The following is a 15,205-nucleotide window of genomic DNA, read 5'->3' as shown; positions in this document are numbered from 1 at the left end:
AAGAGCTGGTGACCAAATCCATCCTGTCATTAGGGTCCTCTAGCTCCTTGCATCCATTACTAACCATAGGTTGAATAAAAAAGTAAAAAGTCGTCACTATTGTTCAGCCGAAGAGTTGGAAAGACGTAGAGATCTCGCAATTTGAAAGCCCTGCCTCAGGATTTCCAAGTATGGTTCAGAGTGAATCAGCTGAGAGGATGATACTCGGTGTAATAGAGGGGAAGGTGGCAGCTCGATGTGCACAGAAGGATCCAAGAACCAGCAATCGGGTGAATTATTTGAACCTCATCCTCCATTATGTAGGATGGGGGATAAATGTTTGAATCATGCCACTCCCTTTCCTGAGGGGAAGATTTGAATATTTTCAACACACATAGGCCCTTGCTATAAAACATAGGATGTAGGTGAAAAGAGTGTTAACATCAGGGGATGTCTACTCCTCTCCTCAAGCCTGTTCTGCCAATTACTGAGAGCATCATTGATGTTCCACCTCAATGCCCATTTTTATTTGTAATCCCCGCATCCCCAATCCAACTGAGACCCAACATCCTTTCCACTTGTGCATTGAATCTATGCAGCAACTGAACATCCACAGCCTCCCAAGGAGTCATGTGGCTGCAGGAACTCCCTAACAGTGGTTCTTTCTTTTTGTCTCTGCAGACAAATGTTGCAATGAAAATCGTCAGAAGGACAAAGGTCAGTAACTTAACTTTTAACACCATTAGAAACTCCCATCTCTTTGAATCCTTCCCTTTTTAACCAAATTTATGACACAAACCAATACATAGATTCAGGAAAGCTCAGACATCTTGCAATTATTCACCTCCTTTCTCAGCTACACTTTTTCCTCAAGTAAATCAGAATGAAATACTTTGGAAGTGATTGCAATCTGTGGGAATGTGACATCCAGATTTCTGCAGTAAATTCCCATCTCAGGCAAATATAGTGCCTGGTACGGAGCACAGTGTGAGGTCAGTGGTGCTCTGGTTGGGATGTGGGACCCTACAATCTGCTCATCAACTGTGACCATGTGTGTGACGTGACTGAATCGTTCCCACACTGTATCATGTCCCCAGTGTTTACTCCACCACTGATCTCATGAGCGATCTCCTCCCACTGTCACTTCACCATGACCAGGGGTGGCTGCCACAGCCCCAGCACCCACTGGGCCTCTCTCCTTCTCCCCAACTCCTCAGCCATGGTGTCCAGATACACAACAAACAGCACAATGCTGCAGATGCTGGAAATCTGAAATAAATAGAGAAACTGCTGGCAATGATCAACAGGATGGGTAGCGCTTGTGAAGAGAGACACGGGATTTCTGTTTCTGCTCCACTATTTTCTTTAGAGATAAAAGTAATGGCATTAGATTAAATCTTATTTAATTTAAAAATCTCATTTAAATTCCTGACGATTAACTGAATTTGAATCCACAGCTGCCATGTGGATTTGTATTCAGGTCTCGGGATGGCCGTCCAGGTCTGCAGGTCACCAGCTTGATAACTGCACCACTGCACCACCGCCGTCCCCAAATATGATGCACATGAGAGGTGGTGGAGAGAACAAAGGGAATGTCTGTGATCGGGAGGAGAAGGGGATGAACAAACCTTCACCAACATCTCCCAGCTGTCTCTCTCCATCACCCTGCTACAGACATTCCCTTTGATCTCTACACCCTGCTTCCTTCACTGAAACAAAACATGTTTGATTTCAATCCAGAGCCTCCCAGAACTGTCCCCAGTTTATACAGATGTGTCTGTGCACACATTGTCATATGCAGCCAGACCCATATCCATCAATGCACTACCTCTGTGTTTCACAGATTCTGCCCTGTCCCCACCAGTACAGGATGCACCCGTTATACAGCGACAACCTATGCCCATCAGTAGTGCAACCCAATTTAAAGATCGACTTGTTCCCACAGCCCAGTGACCAAGTGATATACAAGGACAGACTGCCCACTGGTACTGTGCCCAGTGTAACACAGTGACAGACCTGTGCCTGTCGGGTGCATTATGTGAACCTCATTCTCTATGATGTCGGATGTGAACAAAGGTTAAAACAATGCCACTGCCGTCCTTGAGTGGAAGCACAGGATTGCTTCAGTGCAGGCAGATTCTTGATGTACAACATGGAAAAGAGAAACATCAGAATTAGCAGCTGGAGAAGCTTACTCCTCACTTAGATCCTCTCCTGCCAACCAGTGTGATCATAGTTGATGTTTGACCTTAATGCCAGATTCCATGTCCTACCCTCTTATTCCATGGTTCTGCTGAGATCTAAACTCCTATTGATTTGTGCAGTGAATCCATGGAACAACTGAGCATCCACAGCCCTCTGATGTACTGAACCCCAAGGATTCCCTAAAGTTGGTGGCGACTTACCCCGTGGCCTCATGCCCTGGAGGTGCAAGAGCGAAAATTGCACTTCATCAGAACCAAATACAAGTTCAGCTCCAAATTAACATGAGTGAGTTCAACTAATTAATACGCATGTTGTCAGGTAAATGCAACTCACTGACGATCAGAGATGAGAAAATATTTCTTGATTATCATTATATCATGGCTTCATAATCATGCCACTCCCTTACCTGACGGGAGAATTGAATATTTTCAGTACACATGGGCCCTTGCAATACAACATAGGATGTAGGGGGAAACAGTGTTAACATCAGGGGAAGTCTACTCCTCTCCTCAAGCCTGTTCTGCCAATTACTGAGAGCATCATTGATGGTCCATCTCAATGCACATTTTTATTTGTAATCCCCTTATCCCTGGTACTGCTGAGATCCAACATCCTATCAATTTGTGCATTGCATCTATGCAGCAATTGAACATCCACAGCCTCGCAAGGAGACACAGGGCTGCAGCAACTCACTAACAGTGGCTCTTTCTTTTTGTCTCTTCAGACAAATGTTGCAATAAAAAGCGTCAGAAGGAAAAAGGTCAGTAACTTAACTTTTAACATCATGAGTAACTCCCATCTCTTTCAATCCTTTCCTTTTTAACCAAATTTATGACACATACCAATACATAGATTCAGGAAAGCTCAGACATCTTGCAATTGTTCACCTCCTTTCTCAGCTACACGTTTTCCTCAAGTAAATCAAAATGAAATACTTCGGAAGTGATTGCCATCTGTGGGAATGTGACATCCAGATTTCTGCAGTAAGTTCCCATCTCAGGCCAATCTAGTGCCTGGTACAGAACACAGTGTGAGGTCAGTGGTGCTCTGGTTGGGAGGTGAGACCCTACAATCTGCTCACCAACTGTGACCATGTGTGTGAGGTGACTGAATCGTTCCCACACTGCACCATGTCCGCAGTGTTTACTCCAACACTGATCTCATGAGCGATCTCCTCCCACTGTCACTTCTCCATGACCAGGGGTGGCTGCCACAGCCCCAGCACCCACTGGGCCTCTCTCCTTCTCCCCAACTCCTCAACCATGGTGTCCAGATACACACCAAACAGCGCAATGCTGCAGATGCTGGAAATCTGAAATAAATAGAGAAACTGCTGGCAATGATCAGCAGGACGCGTAGCGTTTGTGAAAGGAGACACGGGGTTAATGTTTCTGCTCAACTATGTTTGTTAAAGATAAAAGTGATGGCATTAAATTAAATCTTATTTAATTTAAACATCTTATTTCAATTCCTGACGATTAACTGAATGTGAATCCACAGCTGCCATGTGGATTTGTAATCAGGTCTCTGGATGGCCGTCCAGGTCTGCAGGTCACCAGCTTGATAATTGCACCACTGCACCACTGCCGTCCCCAATTATGATGCACATGAGAGGCGGTGGAGAGAACAAAGTGAATGTCTGTGATCGGGAGGAGAAGGGGATGAACAAACCTTCACCAACCTCTCCCAGCTGTCTCTCTCCATCACCCTGCTACAGACATTCCCTTTGATCTCTCCACTCTGCTTCCTTCACTGAAACAAAACATGTTTGATGTCTATCCAGAGACTCCCAGAACTGTCCCCAGTTTTATACAGATATGTCTGTGCACACATTATCATATGGAGTCAGACCCATATCCATCAATTCACTACATCTGTGTTTCACAGATTCTGACCAGTCCCCACCAGTACAGGATGCACCCGTTACACAGCGACAACCCATGCCCATCAGTAGTGCAACCTAATTTAGAGATCGACTTGTTCGCACAGCCCAGTGACCAGGTGATATACAAGGACAGACTGCCCACTGGTACTGTGCCCAGTGTAACACAGTGACAGACCTGTGCCTGTCGGGTGCATTATGTGAACCTCATTCTCTATGATGTTGGATGTGAACAAAGGTTAAAACAATGCCACTGCCGTCCTTGAGTGGAAGCACAGGATTGCTTCAGTGCAGGCGGATTCTTGATGTACAACATGGAAAAGAGAAACATCAGAATTAGCAGCTGGAGAAGCTTACTCCTCACTTAGATCCTCTCCTGCCAACCAGTGTGATCATAGTTGATGTTTGACTTCAATGCAGGATTCCATGTCCTACCCACATATTCCTTGCTTCTGCTGAGATCTAAAAATCTATTGATTCATGCACTGAATCCATGGAACAACTGAGCATCCACAGCCCTCTGATCTACCAAACCTCAAGGATTCCCTAAAGTTGGTGGCTTCCTAAACCTATGGCCTCGTGCCCTGGAAGTGCAAGAGCGAAAATTGCACTTCTTCAGAACCAAATACAAGTTCAGCTCCAGGACAACTGCTAACCTGACTTGGAAATGGAGCTGTACTCCACTGTGGTATCACTCAGCCTCCTGCCCCTCCCACCTCACACCCCTGTTGCAGATCCTTCCCCACATCTATTGGGTCAAGAGTGGCCCCTCTGCCAAATTCTCAAGGGGTGTGAAGGACGCTCAGAATATGCTGACTTCCCTGCGAACCCAAATTAACACGAGTGAGTACAAATAATTAATATGCAGGTTGTCAGGGAAATGCAACTCACTGACTATCAGAGAAAAGAATCTATTTGTTGATTATCATAATATCATGGCTTCAGAATCAGTGAAATGGAATAAGTTTATATTTCCAACTTCAACCGCGCTCTCTTTTTATCTCCACAGAATAAAATATCTGTGAGTCATTAGAGTGCTGGTGACTTAATCCATCTTGTCATTAGGGTCCTCCAGCTCCTTGCATCCATTAGTAACCAAGGGTTGAATGAAAAAGTAAAATGTAGTAACGGTTATTCAGCCGAAGAGTTGGAAAGGCGTAGACATCTTGCAATTTGAAAGCCCTGCCTCAGGATTTCCAAGTACGGTTCAGAGTGAATCAGCTGAGAGTATGTGTAATAGAGAGGAAGGTTGAAGCTCGATATGCACAGAAAGATCCAACAACCAGCAATTGGGTGAATTATTTGAACCACATCCTCCATTATGTTGGATGTGGGATAAATGTTAGAATCATGGCAGTCCCTCTCCAGAGCGGAGGATTTTAATATTTTCAGCACACATGGGCCCTTGCTATACAACATAGAATGTAGGGTGAAAAGAGTGTTAACATCAGGGCAAGTCTACTCCTCTCCTCGAGCCTGTTCTGCCAATTACTGAGAGCATCACTGATGTTCCACCTCAATGCCCATTTTTATTTGTAATCCCCATATCCCTGGTACTGCTGACATCCAACATCCGATCAATTTGTGCATTGAATCCATGCAGCAACTGAACATCCACAGCCTTGCAAAGAGTCACAGGGCTGCAGCAACTCCGTAACAGTGGCTCTTTCTTTTTGTCTCTGCAGACAAATGTTGCAATGAAAATCGTCAAAAGGACAAAGGTCAGTAACCTAACTTTTAACACCATGAGAAACTCTCATGCCTTCGAATCCTTTCCTTTTTAACCAAATTTATGACACATACCAATGCACAGATTCATGAAAGCTCAGACATCTTGCAATTATTCACCTCCTTTCTCAGCTGCATGTTTTCCTGAAGAGAATCAGAATGAAATACTTTGTAAGTGATGGCAATCTGGGGGAATGTGACATCCAGATATGTGCAGTATGTTCACATCTCAGGCAATTATGGTGCCTGGTACAGAACACAGTGTGAGGTCAGTGGTGCTCTGGTTGTGAGGTGGGACCCTACAATCAGCTCACCAACTGTGACCATGAGTGTGAGGTGACTGAATCGTTCCCACACTGCACCATGTCCGCAGTGTTTACTCCACCACTGATCACATGAGCGATCTCCTCCCACTGTCACTTCACCATGACCAGGGGTGGCTGCCACAGCCCCAGCACCCACTGGGCCTCTCTCCTTCTCCCCAACGCTTCAACCATGGTGTCAGATACACACCAAACAATACAATGCTGCAGATGCTGGAAATCTGAAATAAATAGAGAAACTGCTGGCAATGATCAGCAGGACGGGTAGCGTTTGTGAAGGGAGACACGGGGTTAATGTTTCTGCTCAACTATGTTCGTTAGAGATAAAAGTGATGGCACTAAATTAAATCTTATTTAATTTAAAAATCTTATTTCAATTCCTGACGATTAACTGAATGTGAATCCACAGCTGCCATGTGGATTTGTATTCAGGTCTCTGCATGGCCGTCCAGGTCTGTAGGTCACCAGCTCGATAACTGCACCACTGCACCACCCCTGTCCCCAAATATGATGCACATGAGAGATGGTAGAGAGAACAAAGTGAATGTCTGTGATCAGGAGGAGAAGGGGATGAACAAGCCTTCACCAACCTCTCCCAGCTGTCTCTCTCCATCACCCTGCTGCAGACATTCCCTTTGTTCGCTCCACCCTGCTTCCTTCACTGAAACAAAACTTTTGATGTCTATCCAGAGCCTCCCAGAACTGTCCCCAGTTTTATACTGATATGTCTGTGCACACATTGTCATATGGAGGCAGACCCATATCCATCAATGCACTACATCTGTGTTTCACCGTTTCTGACCTGTCCCCACCAGTACAGGATGCACCCATTATACAGCGACAACCCTTGCCCATTAGTAGTGCATCCTAATTTAAAGATCGACTTGTTCCCACAGCCCAGTGACAAAGTGACATACAAGGACAGACTGCCCACTGGTACTGTGCCCAGTGTAACACAATTACAAACCTGTGCCTGTTGGGTGGATTATGTGAACCTCATTCTCTATGATGTTGGATGTGAACAAAGTTAAAACAATGCCACTGCCGTCCTTGAGTGGAAGCACAGGATTGCTTCAGTGCAGGTGGACTCTTGATGTACAACATGGAAAAGAGAAACATCAGAATTAGCAGCTGGAGAAGCTTACCCCTCACTTAGATCCTCTCCTGCCAACCAGTGTGATCATAGTTGATGATTGACCTCAATACCAGATTCCATGTCCTACCCACATATTCCCTGCTTCTGCTGAGATCTAAATTCCTATTGATTTGTGCATTTAATCTCAGGGGAAACTGAGCATCCACAGCCCTCTGATGTACTGAACCTCAAGGATTCCCTAAAGTTGGTGGCTACCTAACCCGTGGCCTCGTGCCCTGGAAGTGCAAGAGCAAAAATTGCACTTTATCAGAACCAAATACAAGTTCAGCTCCAGGACACCTGCTAACATGACTTGGAAATGAAGCTGTACTCCACCATGGTATCACTCAACCTCCTGCCCCTCCCACCTCACACCCCTGTTGCAGATCCTTCCCCACACCTATTGGATCAAGACTGGCCCCTCTGCCAACTTCTCAAGGGCTGTGAAGGACACTCATAAAATGCAACTTCCCAGCGAACCCAAATTAACACGAGTGAGTACAAATAATTAATACGCAGGTTGTCAGGGAAATGCAACTCACTGACTATCAGAGAAAACAAAATATTTGTTGATTATCATAATATTATTATATATCATAATAGAACCTCAATGTTTGTTTTTATTTGTAATCCCCATATCCCCGGTACTGCTGACATCCAACATCCTATCAATTTGTGCATTGAATCTATGCAGCAACTGAACATCTGCAGCCTCCCAAGGAGTCACAGGGCTGCAGCAACTCACTAACAGTGGCTCCTTCTTTCTGTTTCTGCAGACATATGTAGCAACAATATTCGTCAGAAGTGCAAAGGTCAGTAACTTAAGTTTTAACATCATGAGAAATTTCCAGTTGTTTGAATCCTTTACTTTTTAACCAAATTTATGACACATACCAATACATAGATTCAGAAAAGCTCAGATATCTTGCAATTATTCACCTCCTTTCTCAGCTACAAGTTTTCCTGCAGTAAATCAGAATGAAATACTTTGGAAGTGATTGCAATCTGTGGGAATGTGACTTCCAGATTTGTGCATTAACTTCCCATCTCAGGCAATTATGGTGCCAGGTCCAGAGCATAGTGTGTGGTCAGTGGTGCTCTGGTTGGAAGGTGAGACCCTACAATCTGCTCACCAACTGTGACCGTGCGTGAGGCGACTGAATCTTTCCTACCCTGCTCCATGTCCGCAGTGATTACTCCACCACTGACCTCATGAGCAATCTCCTCCCACTGTCACTTCACCATGACCAGGGATGGCTTCCACAGCCCCAGCAAGCATTTGGCCTCTCTCCTTCTCCCCAACTCCTCATCCAAGCTGTGCAGATCACAATGCTGCAGATGCTGGAAATTCTGAAGTAAAAACAGAAATTGCTGACAATATTCAACAGGAGGGGCAGTGTTTGTGAAGGGAGACACAGGGTTAACGTGTCTGCTCATTCACGTTCTTTAGAAGCAGAAAAGATACCAGTTTTTAATTTGTGATGTGACTCTTGTGGAAGTGCACCACTTTTTGCCCAGCCCGAATTGATTGGATTGATTCCCTGAGATCCGGTATGGTCCTGGTGGGCTAAATGTCCTCCTTCTGTGTAATAGCAAGTAAATAATCAATTTCACAGAATCATTGGAGCTTTGAGGAGTTGTCAGGTATCCAGGTACTGCTGTGTTTGAGAGCTGCAATTCTAGGGGACAGAATATTCATCTTAACCAATCAAATAAGCTCATGGGATTCCTTCCTGGACTGCTCGCAAATGTGTGGGTTGTAACTTCCACCAGTTATTCCTGCTGTCAATGAAAATCAAAAGAAGTCTGCTGATGCCTGAAAGCTGAAATAAAAACAGAAAAGTCTTGAAACTTATTCCACTTGTATAGTCTGGCCTGCTAGCTACGTCCCACTGCCTGAGTATTAACAACACCTTGCACGGGCAAAAAAGCTTCATGTGTTTGCAACTGCCCCCATTTGGTCTCACCCTAGCGGTCATATTTTCTTTTTCCCACACAACCTTCTCCCACTTACTCTGCCTCTAAAAACTAAATTGTTTTTCTCTCTCTTTCCAGTTCTGACAAAGGGTCTCAGACTGCAAATGTTAACTGTTTTCTTTTTCCATAGAGGCTGCCTGACCTGCTGAGTGTTTTCAGCGCTTTTTGTTTTAACTTTTGTTTTCCCTGCCATTTCACCTGTGATCCTGGGGGTCCTGTTGACAACCCCCATAAAGAGGGCATGGTTCCAACTGGCCATCTCATCCACAAGGATATCAAAGTCCATGTCAGTGAAACAGTGGGCATGCTCCCCCTCTCCATTGCCGCTCTTCACAGTCATTTCAGAAAGAAGCAACACTTCCACTTCCTGTGGTGTTGTGACCGACTGGACAGTTTGCCCCTTAAGGCTTGGAGTCCTGAGGTCAGTTAGCATACAAATGAGTCGTAGTTGTCCTGTACTGAATCACCAACCATGCAATGACAGAGGAAACCGAGCTTGTCTCCTCAAAGTGATCTGACACGGTCTGGAGCACAATGGAATATTGTAGCTTAGCTGTAACAGCATGAATAAGCATAGTTTAACTAATTAGCTGTAATTAAATTTCTGGGTGATAATGATTTAAATAAGCAAATGAGATAAGACGCCAAATGCCGTTAGTGAACAGCATGTGCAGAGGCATCGGTGAAACGAAATGATTCATGAAACATAATAGTTCAAAATTATTATCAACATTTATTTTGGAATCTCGACATTTGCACTGTTTTTTGTTCACCTCCATGATCCATGATAGGCAATGTGAGGTCTATTGTCAACAGCAGAACTGCAGTGGTCTGTGACCTAATTTTTAAACATTTCAAGGAATCTCAGCCCTCCTTCAGTTCCTTTACCAAATTTACTGAAGGATAAAAAGTTCAGCAAAAAGGAGTAAATCTGTCAGAAATCGAGCTTTACAATGGCATGTCATGAAAGAATTTCACACATCCCAATGAGATTATCTCTCATATTTCAAATCTCTAGAGAATGTAGATCTTGTGCACCCAGTCTCCCTGCATAAGACACCCCCTCTCCCAGGAACATCTTCACTTCTCAGATGACATCAATGGCGGCATCATTCCTTTACCCCCACAGATGCATTAGGTTCGGGGTTAGTGATTAAACACCCACTAATTTCTTCTTAATTTAACACTATATTTTCAGTTAAATATGAGACAACACCTCTCCCTTGAATAACTGAACTCTCCTGCTCTCTCGGCCAACAAATTCCAATTCCTTACACTTGGCACGGATTGCACTCAGTGTAATATTGCCCTCGCTGCCAAGTGCCATACATTCATTATAAGATAAGATACATGATAAGATAAGATATTTATTTATTAGTCACATATCCATTGAAGCACACAGTGAAATACGTCTTTTTGCATTGCTAAGAATGTTCTAGGGGCAGCCTGCAAGTGTTGCCACTCTTCTGGCGCCAACATAGCATGCCCACAGCTCCTAACCCGTACGTCTTTGGAATGTGGGAGGAAACCGGAGAACCCGGAGGAAACCCACGCAGATACAGGGAGAACGTACAACCTCCTCACAGGCAGCAGCAGGAATTGAACCCAGGTCGCTGGCACTGTAATAGCGTTACGCTAACCGCTACACTGCTGTGCTGCCCTGACCCGTTTAACCACTGCTTAATAGAGGAGAAAAGTGTGAAGAAGTAAAAACAACAGAAACACAAATTACTTCTGAAATACTTCAAACAATTTTCTCTACCATTTCATTTCAGGTCTTTCAAATTGGAACTGTAAACCAATGTATCCAAGACAGAGGCATCTTCAGAAGAAGTATTTTTTTACTTTGAATAATATTTTCTACTTATATCTGATATGAAGTATGAACATTCACGGCTGAAGAAGAATTGTGATCAGAGAAAATAGGACCTCTTAAGAATTTTGTTCTCATAATTTATGATGTAGTTTGCAACTTGTTTAAGTCTCAAAATCTTCTGTATCATGTCTCCTTAGGATTTTATACTTTTCAATAAGATCACCCTTCATTCTTCAACGAATATTGACCCAATTTCTTTAGCCACAAGAGATAGGACATCCCACTCATCCCAGCAACAGCCTGGTGATGTCATTGGAAATAGTTCACTTAATCTGACAAGGCATCTGTGGATCTATATTGTTGTGTGACGGTTCTATCAAAGTATTGATGTTGGGAGTGTAAATGCTGTCATCCTGAGAGAGGGGAGAATTTTAGTTTGTTCCTCAGCACAACTGGTCCTTGTCAAGATGAGGGCGTCTGGTAATTTTGCTATCTGGTTGTGTTATGTTGAGACCCATGTCAATTGTCGATTGTTGATTCCAGGCCCATGATGGGTGCAATGTGTGTGTGTGTGTGTGTGTGTGTGTGTGTGTGTGTGTGTGTGTGTGTGTGTGTGTGTGTGTGTGTGTGTGTGTGTGTGTGTGTGTGTGTGTGTGTGTGTGTGTGTGTGTAAATATTCGTGTGTATGTGTCTACAGTTGTGTGTGTGTGTGTGTTTATCTGTGCATGCTGTGTGTGTTTGTGTGCGCTCTGTGTGGGTATGTGATATGTGTATATGTGTTGCATGTATGTGTTTGTGTGTATGCATGCAGTGCATGTGTTTCTGTATTGTGTGTATATGTGTTTCTGTGTGTATTTTATGCAATGAGTGGTGATGAGTGTGTTTTGTGGTGTGTATTTGTGTGTGTTATGTCTGCTGCATGGTGTGTGTCTTTGTGTGTGTGTGTGTGTGTGTGTGTGTGTGTGTGTGTGTGTGTGTGTGTGTGTGTGTGTGTGTGTGTGTGTGTGTGTGTGTGTGTGTGAAACAGATGTGTGAGTGTAGCATCAGCGGTCAGTACATGCAGCTAATCCTTACTCTGTTAGTTACGTAGTGTTTACTGGAACCTACCTACCCAAAAGCCACCTGCCTATTCAATCACAAGATTGTACTGATGTTCCAGTGAAGGTGGCTGGTTCTCATCAATAGTGCTGATGAAGGTGGGGGCGAGGCAGAGAAAATAGTGAAAGGGATGAAAGAGCAAAGGAACTGAATTGAGATGAAGCCACTTAGCCTCCCATTCACTGAGACAGCCGTGATTTCACCTGTTACATTCCTGTTTATATATTTTCATATCTTCTGATTTCACAGACTCAAAAGGAAGTGCTTGAAAGCGTTATTTTTATGCATGGATTTAAAGGATGAAGATACCACAGAAATACACAGAGAATATAAAGTTTGGAAAAAAAAGAAAGTCCCCAAAAGACAAAAAATAAGACTGATTTCTAATTCATTGCGGGTAAGTACAAGTAACTCACAAAGTTTCAACCTTTGCTGCAGGTACACACACAACCAATCTCCAGATCACTCATTCAAATGTCTCTGTTGTTATTTGCCTTGTAGGAGCAAGCAGATGGCATTTGTGTGCCATTTTCAATGTTCCCATCAAAATGAATCAGCTTGTACTTCTCTGTGTTAGAGGGCCTGAGTTATAGGCAGAGGTTGGACAGGCTAGGACTTCATTCCTTGGAACATAGGAGATCTTATTAAGAGATCTTAGAACATTGGTAACCTTAGAGAAGTGTATAAAATCACGACGGGTTTTGATAGGGTGAACGCACACAGGCTTTTTCCCAGGGAAGGGGAACGAAAAACTAGAGGGCATAGGCTTAAGGTGAGGGGGAAAAGTTTTAAAAAGACCTGAGGGGCAACTTTTTCCTGCAGAGGGTGGTGTGTTTATGAAATGAGCTGCCAGAGAAACTGGTTGAGGCAGGTACAATAACAACACTGATAAGATATTTGGACAAGTACATGGATAGGAGGGGTTTAGAGAGATATGGGCCAAATGCGGGCAAATGGGACTAGCTTGGTGGCACCATGGTTGGCATGGATGAGGTGGGTCGAAGAGCCTGTTTCCATGTGACATTACTCTGTGACTCTAAGACCTTCCTACTTCACGATCAGATCAGGTGGTGTTAAATCTGTACCATTATCAACAGAATACATAGGCAACGGTGAGATGTTTTCCCTTTGTCTTGCATAGGTAGGTGAACGAACCAGTGATGATCAGGATGCTGATGTAGAGGTGATCCTTCCAGCCGAACTGTCCGAGAGAGCTGAAGAGCAACAAAATGACCTATCAAGGCTCATTTTTTCTATATTTAATGACACCGAGCTATTTGAGGTAAAATGTTCAAAAGTGATATTGAAACCTGTATAAATGTTCAGGTGCCATGAAATGAGACTTTTTGTCAGCCTACATTGCTACCATTCAGTTGGAAAGGCCCAGATGCCTATGGTGGTCAGTCCTCAGTTTAAATGATTCTATCCCCTGACTCCACCGCCTCCCGCATTAAGACCTTTCCTTGTGGTTCTTGTTCGGGTTCAGAGGAGGTAAGCTCTGGAGCAATGCTGGAGCCATGTGAATCTACATCCCTGTCTAATTTGTGATGGTCCACCACAGAGAGCAGTGCAAAGTTGGCCACAGGTTTTTGGGCAATATATTTTCATTCCTAAGGTGTTAAAAATATCTCATGCCTTGTTCTTCAACACAGTACCTTGCTGAAAGGAGTCGCGGTTTATTTCTCCGCAGGATGAAAATAATAGCACACTATTAAATCAACAAGTGTTTGGAATTTTTCTGGGAAACACAAGCATTCAGAACTTAACAGAAGGTGTGACTATTAAGATTAATCACGGTAACACAATTCCGGTAAGAATTTTGTCAGTAATCCGAAAAAACTTTAAAGAACGATGAAAGGTCTTTAAGTCAATTAAAGTTTTCCCTTTTATTACCCAGAAACTCATTATAACAACCCACTTGGTTTAGTGTATCCCAGTTGTTCTACTCAGCATTGACAGCTTATTCCAAACACTAACCACCCTGGATAGAGGATAACTTACATGTTGGTTCATTCTATCTAAACAATTTGTAAACAGCTCCTGTGTATCAATAAATCACCTTCTATGTTCGATCTTCTCAAAATTGTCATATTAATTCCCAGAAACTTGAGCTGCTGCATCTACTTCTATCCGTGCACATTACTGTTGGTGCTTTGACGCTAACATATTCACCTTGATGTAAATCAGTTTGGGTGCACTTTGAGGCTCCAATTCTATATACCTCTCTGCAGTGAAGCAAGACAATGGGACTGCCCTGAACAAGTAGTCTTATTCCACTCTATATTGGCATTGGGTGGAATAGAGTCAGAGAGATACGTCACGGTAACAGGTCCTTTGTCCCACCGAGTCTGCACCGACCATCAACCACCCATTTACAGTAATTCCACAGTTATCCTATTTTTTCTCCTCCCCACATTCTCATCAACTCCCCCAGATTCGACAACTCTCCTCGGTGTTTACTGAAGAGAAAGTCATGTTTGCTCAGGATATCAGGAGATATTTGCAGCCTTACAATGCACTAAGGTGGATAAATCCCCAGGGCCTGATTGAGTGCATCCTCGGACTTTGTGGGAGGCTAGAGAAGAAATTGCTGAGACCCTTGCTGAGATATTGGCTTCATCGTTAGCCACTGGTGAAGTTCCTGAAGACTAGAAGGTGGCCAATGTTGTTCTGTTGTTTAAGAAGGGCAGCAAGGACAAGCCAGGGAACTACAGGCGGGTCAGTCTGACATCAGTAGAGGTAGGAAGCAGAGGGTCGTGGTTGAAGGTTGTTTCTCAGAATGGAGGCCAGTGAGTAGTGGTGTGCCGCAGCGATCGGTATTGGGACCCTTGTTATTCATTATTTATATAAATGATTTGAATGCGAAGGCACAAGGCTTGATCAGTAAGTTTACAGATGACACAACATTAGGGAGATTCGTTGATAGTGTAGAAGGTTATCGTAGATTACAGGGGGATCTTGATCAGTTAGGGAAGTGGGCCGAGGAGTGGCAAATGGATTCCACTACCGATAAGCGTCAGGTGATGCATTTTGAAAAGTCAAAACAGCATAGGACTTGCACT

The 15,205-nt window shown here is 43.8% G+C and overlaps 1 protein-coding gene across 1 annotated transcript in view; it reads left to right on the top strand.

The window, feature by feature from the left end:
- The window catches only part of LOC127577076 (adhesion G-protein coupled receptor G5-like), a 98,348-nt gene that overhangs the window by 71,645 nt on the left and 11,498 nt on the right, over positions 1-15,205 (top strand). Inside the window, exons 7-14 of the mRNA XM_052027935.1 lie at positions 661-696; positions 2,909-2,944; positions 5,752-5,787; positions 8,029-8,064; positions 11,005-11,062; positions 12,393-12,540; positions 13,285-13,425; positions 13,834-13,953. Coding sequence (XP_051883895.1) covers positions 661-696; positions 2,909-2,944; positions 5,752-5,787; positions 8,029-8,064; positions 11,005-11,062; positions 12,393-12,540; positions 13,285-13,425; positions 13,834-13,953 — 611 coding nt within the window. The remainder of the gene's footprint in view (positions 1-660; positions 697-2,908; positions 2,945-5,751; positions 5,788-8,028; positions 8,065-11,004; positions 11,063-12,392; positions 12,541-13,284; positions 13,426-13,833; positions 13,954-15,205) is intronic.

Source organism: Pristis pectinata, chromosome 13, assembly GCF_009764475.1.
Source record: "Pristis pectinata isolate sPriPec2 chromosome 13, sPriPec2.1.pri, whole genome shotgun sequence".
Classification (NCBI taxonomy): Eukaryota; Metazoa; Chordata; class Chondrichthyes; order Rhinopristiformes; family Pristidae; genus Pristis; species Pristis pectinata.
This window is presented reverse-complemented; position numbering and strand designations above follow the sequence as displayed.